This window comes from Plutella xylostella, chromosome 23 (genome assembly GCF_932276165.1).
Source record: "Plutella xylostella chromosome 23, ilPluXylo3.1, whole genome shotgun sequence".
NCBI classification, from domain to species: Eukaryota; Metazoa; Arthropoda; class Insecta; order Lepidoptera; family Plutellidae; genus Plutella; species Plutella xylostella.
In genome coordinates, this window is record NC_064003.1 from 7,195,380 (window position 1) to 7,204,554 (window position 9,175).

Genomic DNA, 9,175 nt, shown 5'->3' on the forward strand with positions numbered 1-9,175 from the left:
CCACGTGAAAGATAAGGTCTACGACAATAGAACAGCGTCGATTCAAATATGGAATTCGTTAGGTTATCAAGGACAGAGGGCAACCACTTTCCGATTTACTATGGAAAATTTCATGAAAAAGCTATGGTTTGTAATTATGATCACGTTGGTCATTTGCCTTATCTTTTTTGCCACGAATAACGGCATACCTATCTACTTATAACAAACTAAACAGCCGATCCTTTTTATTAAAAAAATCTGTTTTCTTTGAATATCAAAATGGCGCCTCTTATTGGAAAACCAGCAAATTAAATAATTTCAGGTCTGTCCTTCAGATACCACAACTTATGAAATAGTTCTACGAAATATACCTACAATTATAAAGAATTATTAATATAGGTAAGTATAAATCAAATTCTTAACTAGGTGACGAAACCACCTGACAAAAAAATATAGATATCATTATGAATATTTCTCAATAGCTAAGTATGTTATCTTGTTAAAATATAAACGAGACAGATGACAAGTTTTCCGCCTATAAAACATTTTTATTTCCAGCAACGGCGTTGCCAACTCAGCGCGTTCCTCCAGAACAACTGAAGAATTCACACTTAATTAACTCCCGGATGGTGTATTCAAAAGCTTATTACGATCATAAATTTAAAGACATTAATTAAATAAGTACTTTTAGAAGTCAAACAATGGAATCTCAAGAAGTAGGAATTAATTCCGCTTGTCGCGACTTTGTCACAAAAACCAAGATGGAAACGTTAAGAAATTGACAATCTTTGTTTATTACAAACAGCGTATGTCCATGCGAGAGTAATTGGACGCTTTATGCACCCTTGATAATGTGAGATGGAGTTCCTCGGTCGGCGACGGCGGGCGTCGGGGCGGCGCGGCGGCGGCGCGGGGCGGCGGCACGGGGGCGGAGTCTCGGCGGCTAGTTCAGTCGGTGAGCAGCCGGCGAGCGCGCGCCACGCCACCGCACGACATGACCCGCGACCCGCGATGTCACTTACTCCGCGAAAACATTCGTGACGAGACCTTCTCTGACGTACCCTCCCTGTAAACCCCAATATCCATGCATCGCTGCAGTCACGCATCGTGCTCGTGCATCACCGTAAAATGCCAAAAAAACATAACAATTTGAAAAGACTCGAACTTCGAACTTTCAATCAAGTTATAGTGTACGTGTTGTTTTACTACCATGCCATCGGCAGCTTCGCGGTGGAGATGCCGCACGAGTGCGCGTACCGGAGCCCCGAGACGGAAGCGTCGGAGGACGCGGTGCTTTTCTGCAAAATCCGGACGATTAATAGTTTAGACCACCTGTTACAGAACATCAGTCGGACACATTACGACGAGGTGGTGTCCTTGCATGTGCAATGTAGTGAGATCCTGTTCTTTGAGAGTACATTGGCGGCTGAAAAGGTGCCACCGAAACAAGTGGCACTTCCAAAGATGCGAGATCTCTTCGTTGACAAGTGCAAGCTGCGGCAGATCCCGGCGCGAGCATTCGAGAACTTCAAGGATCTGAAGCGACTCCACGTGACGACTCACAACAGCGAGTGGTCGGCGATGACTATGGAACTGCACGACCAAGCCTTCTCCGGCTTAAATGAACTCATTGAGCTCAACCTAAGTGATAACAATATATGGAGCACTAAAACGGAAACTTTTTGCTCTTTGTATAGTTTGAAAACGTTGAATCTTACAAGAAATCACTTGCAAAATATTAAGACTATAGGCTTTTCTGATTCGATAATCGAGCAGAACCTAAGTGTTAAAAGTTGTAATTTAGTTTTAGAAGTGTTAGATATGTCTTTTAATGATTTGATAGTAATTTCTGATAACAGCTTATCAAAGTTACGTTCCCTGTCTAAGTTGTTGTTACAAAATAATGCTATATCTACAATAGAAGATCGTGCATTTGGCGGGGTAGTTAATTTGCAGGTACTTAATTTGTCAAGTAACTTCCTAACCAGCCTTCCCCCTGACCTCTTTGCCGATACCAAGTTATTAAAAGACATAAATTTAAGCAATAATACGATCAATGTTATGCCTCCAGGGTTATTTGAGGGTTTGGAGCATCTGCAGATATTGGACCTCTCTCGTAACCACCTTACCAGTCAGTGGATTAATAAAAACACTTTTGTAGGGTTATTGCGAATGGTGATACTGAATCTTTCTCGAAACCGGTTAGTTAAAATTGATCGGTATATGTTCCAAGACTTATATAGCTTACAAAAGTTAAACCTGGAGCATAACGAAATATCAACTATTGATGAGCACTCTTTTGAAGAACTACGAAATTTGCATTCTTTGACACTTTCTAATAATAAACTTCAACACATTCATTCACATCTATTTTCCGACTTACATGTATTACATGAACTTTTTATAGATAATAATAAGATTAAACATATTGAAGATAATGCTTTCGATAACATGACCACTATTGAGGATTTGACTTTAAATGATAATTTATTGAATTCCATACCTTCTTCTATGCGTAAATTACGATCCCTCCGGTCGCTAGACATCGGTACAAACAACATTACGCACCTCTATCGGGAAAACTTCCGCGGTTTATCCGAACTTTTCGGCTTGCGGCTAGTAGATAACAAAGTTACGTTTTTGAATGAAGATACTTTCGAACATCTGCCTCAATTACAGGTTCTTAATTTGGCCTCTAATAAAATAAATCACGTATCTCCTGGTTGTTTCAGGAAAAATATTAATCTGAAACTATTGCGAATGGACGGCAACGAAATAAACAAGTTTGATGGAATATTTAATACTCTAGACACTTTGGTTTGGCTCAACATGTCTGAGAATAAAATAACTTTCTTTGACTTCAAAAGTTTTCCGAGTAGCCTGGAGTGGCTAGATTTACATAAAAACAGTATTGAAAATTTTGTCAATGATGACATGTATTCCCACTTGAATATAAAGTTATTAGATTTAAGTTTTAATAACATAAGTCAACTAACAGTCACATCAATACCAAAATCAGTTGAAAAGTTATATTTGAACGATAATTACATAAATTATATTCAAGTTGGAGCGTTTTCGAAACTACAAAGACTATCAACGGTGACGCTCAATAATAATAGACTTGTTCAACTTGACATGAATGCTTTGAGATTAGACCAAATAGATGAAGATAGTGACTTACCAGAGTTTTTTGTTAGTGGAAATCCGTTTGTGTGTGACTGTTCTATGGAATGGATTCAACGTATTAATTACTTGAGTCACAACCGGCAGTATCCACGTGTTCTTGACTTAGACAAAACGTTTTGTTCTCTCGTCCATTCGCGTGCCAGAGAAAAGAAAATAATAATTGATATGTCACCTTCGGACTTTCTCTGTCCTTACGAAAGCCATTGTTTTGCCCTATGCCATTGTTGTGACTTTGTTGCTTGTGACTGTGAAATGATTTGTCCTAATAATTGTAGATGTTATCACGACATAACTTGGAATGCGAACGTAGTCGATTGTTCCAATGCCGGCTATACAGAAGTACCAGAAAGAATACCAATGGACGCAACAGAGATATATTTAGATGGTAACCACATAAGTAATTTGGGAAATCACGTTTTTATAGGCAAGAAAAAACTACAAGTTTTATATTTGAATAATACTCAATTAGGCGAAGTTAACAATCAAACATTTAAAGGCATTGAGTCACTTAGGGTACTGCATTTAGAAAATAACAAATTGGTCGAATTGAAAGGAGACGAATTTATACACCTTAATAACTTAAAAGAGCTATATTTAGATCATAACGCTATAGCTCTTGTAGCAAATAATACATTTTCTTCATTAAAATCTCTATCCGTTCTCAGAATTGATGAAAATAAACTTGTCAACTTTTTTCCTTGGAAATTATTAGCTTCCTCCTCGAAAAACTTAGCGCACGTGTCCATTGAAGGAAATCAATATTCTTGTGACTGCAAAAGCATAGCAGAACTAGACAACTGGCTTCGTAGAGATCCCGGTGATCCAGAAAAAATGCTTTGCACAGACACTGAGGGTAATCCCACAACAATTACTATAGCCTCAGTACTCAGTCACTGCAAGGAATATATGGGCTCAGTGGGTGATCCAATGGTTTCTAGAAACGAAATCCATTCAAACTCCATATTTTTACCTGATAATTACTTTGCTATAATATGTGGTATTATAATAATTGTTGTTGTGATTTGTCTAATAGGTGCTATCTTTTATGCATTCAGATATGAAGTAAGTGACTGGTTGTACACTAAATACGGAGTCCCCTTATTCAAGGAACAGTCTTGCCCTAATGTAGACCAAGTACTGGAAGGGAATCTTAATCACATGTACGATTATTACGTGATATGCAATACCAAAGATACAAACTTTGTAAATCATAATATAATGTCGGAACTTGAGTTCAGGAAAATGGCGTCAAAAAAACAAATCGTCAGCGAGTCTTCCTTGAATATATTGACACTAGATAGTTTTTCAAAATCTTCAAGATTGTCAAAACGCCTGGTAATAGTTATCACAACAAACTTTTTATGTAATGATTTATGTGAAATCCACTTCAAAAATATATTCTATAGTTACTTAAAATCATTAAACCGTAGTGATCTGAATAAAGTTATATTTGTAAAGCTAGTAGACAACAACCAAATAAACGACGATCTCGGGTTTCTTTTGGATAAGTTCAAAAACATCTCTTGGGACGACCCAAGATTTTGGGACAAATTTGTCGCATTGCTCAACTCGACCGATACAATAATCACATTAAGGAGCACCGAGAAAAGCGTGTTCAAGAAGTCGTTGCGTCAAACCCCGACTTTGAGATACACAACAATGCCGGTCACCGGAGACAGCTGTTCCAAGCAGAATTTCACGAATTCTTTGCAGTACTGCAAAGGGCGAGATGGAGACGACTCTCCTTGCGAGAGTTCGCCGTCGTCAGACAACAACACGTACGGAGACGGGAACAATTCGAACAATAGCTACATGTCGATCGACAACAGAACATGTCCCCGGTTTAATTACGACCTGAGGCTGAACCCCGGCAATGGTCACGTATACTCGAGGGTGGAAGACATTTCGCCGACTAATGTTCCCCGCTCGGCCGCGACCGGCGTGGAAGGGCGCACGTACTTTGTCTGAGCCATGCCATCTTATTAGTATTCCACTCTCTGTTCCTTTATAATAACGAACTTGTTTCTTAAAAGGTTACCTCTCAGACGTTTATTGCTCCAAAATTATAATGACTTGTGAAAATCTCTCTAATGTTAATGTTGACAGTTGAAACGTTACTAAATAATTAAGTGCATATTTTGTCAATTGTTTAATGGATGTAACACCGTTGTAGATAAGTGTAAGGTCTATATCAAACTAAGATGTTTGTACAAAGATTGTAAAAATATTTATACACTGAAACTTTCAGATTAAGCTTTTAACCTTATTTTGTTTATACATATAATAACTATGTACTTATAATATTGTGGATACTTATATTCATCACTGTAATGCAACACCAAATAGTTAAGGCCCTTAATGAATCCAGATTTAAATAGAAATTAATTTTACCTAATATTTTTCACTAAGTAATTACGTAAGTTCATACGTACATTTTTAATGAAATGAAACATTTATTGTATGTAAGCATAATATATAATAATGATAATAGCAAGACGCAAAAAAACAATATTAAATGAAATAATTTCATATACGTATATTGATTATTATGCTTTTGAATAGATATAATTATGTAATCACAATCCATTTTATTGTAGTATTAAATTTGTGTATAGGTATTATTAATGTGGGTTGATACAGTCCGAATATCCGGAACAATTTACTAAAATCACTTAGTTTTTTTTTCGTAGAGCAGATATATATGGCTTAATTTCACTTCAATCATAATTCATATTTAAACATAATTACTTAAATAAAACTAAGTAGTAAAGTAACTTAGAAAAAAACGTTGTTCGAGTACAAAATTTCACCAAAGTGGTATTTCAAGGTTTTTTTTTTATATGGCCGCTCCTTTTTTTAATGTTCCTACTTGTTTTGGCGTACTTAGTTCTAAAGTATAGACATTTTTAATAAATTTAGAACTGCAGAGAGTTTATGTTTGGCTATGTATGAATATTATAATACAAATACAAAGAACCCATAAATTAAGTAGGTACGCATCTCTAATCCATAATTACCCTTAATTAATTTTGAAACTCGCTTGATACCTATTATTAATTATTAGGTACATTTAATATTTATAAATTTAAGCTAAATCGTGATATTAGACTTAACTATTATAAACTCGATAATAAATGTATTTTTCGCTATGTAATTACTAGATGTAATGAAAATTATTGTTTTGTATAAATTGTACAAAGATATTATCTTTAAACTCATTATTAAATTATACTGACGTTTTGATACTTATGCTGTCTTTCATTAATAATTTACGAGTATTTATACAGGAATAAATTTTATCTTTTCGGTATGTACCTATGTGCTCTGAAAGCGCAAAATGTTTGTGTTCCGTTATAAATAAAATACTATCCTTTTCCTACATAGTTAACTCGATTCCCTGTGTTTCTACTTCAAGGAACTTAATTAAAATGGTAAAAAAGCATTATCGTGGATTGCTCAACGAAAAGTATAAAGTATTAAGAGGATGCCAATTAATATGCCACAAAGAACATAGAAAATAATTCTATTGAGTAACTTATCATGAATCTTCCTTCTTCTTCTGTTAACTTGTATTATAGAGACCGACAACGCTATCTTAGCTATAGAAACCAAAGACAACAGCCAAAAATATAGGATAGCAAGTATTCTTTTTTATTTCTGGAAATTAGGTACGTTTTACTCCTATCATTAATTTAGGGCTACCGTCTTTTTATCTCAAAGTGCCTCTCCACTACTGGCGGTGGGGTCAGTCTAGTATAAGAACACTTCTCTGTTCTTTGCCAAGCGCACAGGGCCATACTGCTATGTTGGACTATACCCATTTTCGTGGGGTTATAATATTGGTACGCTAGGATGGCTTATACAGATTTGCTTGATTAAATAATTAAGGTAATATACCTCATTATCGCTGAGAATACATAATATGAGCGTTTAGATAATCCATTAATCATTCTAACCTGTCATTATAATCTTCGTCTACTGGGCATAGATCTAAGGAGCACCATAACATATCTTCAGCCTTCCTCATCCAGTCTTATCTGTATGCTGAATTGGCAGTAGGCCAGCCATAGCTGGAGGACCGGTGACCATTATTGGGTAGACGAGTTCTCGAGTGGATATAAACATGGCGTGGGACGCTCTCCAGCCTGCTGGACCAAGGAAAGTTATTAAGTTTGGTAGTAATAACATATGATCACTCAATACCTGTAGTACCTGAATCGTGATCGGAGTTAGTTTAGTCTCTATTGTGCTATTGCAAATGGTAAAGAAATAATTTGAGACCACATCTATGAAGCTTCTTTTGACTATGAACTAGACTACTAGTAGGTATACATACAGTAATACATGATATACATATATTTTCTTATTAGAATAGCAACAATTACACTTCATCAGAAACCTTAAATATAAGTCTCTAGAGTCCACAAACTTAATCATAAACAGAATAGTACATTGAAGTAAGTACTCTCATATTGTCTTTATCATTATTTAGGTACTATCGGGGAAATCTATGCCTTTCCTGTTTTAAAAAGGACCTCCAAAGGACTCTAAGCTTTAAGGTAATATATTAAATTCCACGATGGTACCTGCATTAGGTAACTATTATAAACAGTATAATACAAACAGCACAAACTAAACATACGAATTTATCACTGGCCCATACAAACAGAAGCCCACTAAATTGTTATTACAAGTCTGTGTACAAACAATAGCACTTGTATCCTTCACTTAATTGGCTAATTGTAATGTCAATAAAGATTGCACGATAAAGGAGACCAATCCAAGCGATCTATAATTTATATTTCATTGAAATTCTCTAGCCGTCTACTCGGCATAAATAAATGTTCAGATTGCTATCGTGAAAGAAGAAGGGAACATGACTATTCATATAAGATTGCAATTAAAACTGATAGCGATATGTAAAAGATAATTCTAAGAAGATGCTAACAAGGTGTTCTTTTATGTAATCTTGTAGGTAAAGAGGAATTTACTGATAAGATTTAGAAACCTTAATACGAAAATTATTAGCTTAATTTTTACTTTCAATTATTAATTTTCATAATTATAAAGAGCAGGCGTTTTATAATGGCTAAAATATAATTACGGAGACTGTTATCTTGAGTTTTAGGCAGGGAGCTCTATATTCTCTACACTAATAGCTGTCTTCTGTACAATCTAGTTTTTTTTCTGTCGCTTATAAAAATCTTTCTAGGTACGAAATAGGTTAAGATAACACAAAAAACGCATTTATATGGATGTTTTGATTTTTTTGACGATTTAGTTAATATAGGCCGTAGTAACACCCTTAAGGGCCCGTACAGGGTGACGTGCCGCGCCAATTTTGGGTTTTCAATGCTCTTCACACAGCACACGCAGTGACACGCACACATGTAAGTTTGCACAGTGGGTCAATAAACTTTTACTCGCCAACTTTATTGACAATAAATTATGTTCAAGTACATTTTGGGTGATTTTAGGGTAAGTAAGTATAATTCTTACTTACACTGGTAGGCACCAGGAAAGAGTAGAAATTAATAGGGGTGCCACTTTACTCTATACTCGGAACCCGATTAGCTTTCTCAAACAAATGTGGTATTTACTTGTAGAAAGGTAACTACAAGTATTAAAGTGTAGATAATAAGTTTCGGGCATCCTCCAGCCAACTGAACCCCGACGACAAAGCAAAGTAAATACATAGTGTCGCAAAAGGGCTATACTAAACCAAAAGGGGATGACTCAAGGGGTCATTCTGAACAACTTTTGTTCTACGAGATTTGCAAATTCGCGAAAAAAAATATTCGTTTTCCATGGTAAAAAGTCACATGTCCAACAAAGTTTCTATGAAAAAGGTTTTTTTTTGTTAATTTCCAAAACTCGTAGAGCAAAAGTTCAGAATGACCCCCTATCTTACTCCTTTTTACCCGACTGCCGAAGGAGGAGGGTAATGTTTTTTGATTGTATGTATGTATGTTTGTTTGTTCCCTCCTGTAGCCTAAACGGCTTGATAGAT

General features: G+C 35.7%; 1 protein-coding gene across 1 annotated transcript; it reads left to right on the forward strand.

Annotated features, from left to right (window-relative positions):
• The first annotated feature begins 941 nt into the window (after nucleotides 1-941).
• On the forward strand, nucleotides 942-6,414 carry LOC105388342 (toll-like receptor 6). The gene has a single exon (XM_011559230.3). It carries the CDS (start codon nucleotides 1,108-1,110, stop codon nucleotides 5,131-5,133), a length of 4,026 nt encoding a protein of 1,341 aa, XP_011557532.3. The 5' UTR covers nucleotides 942-1,107; the 3' UTR covers nucleotides 5,134-6,414.
• The last annotated feature ends 2,761 nt before the right edge of the window (nucleotides 6,415-9,175 follow it).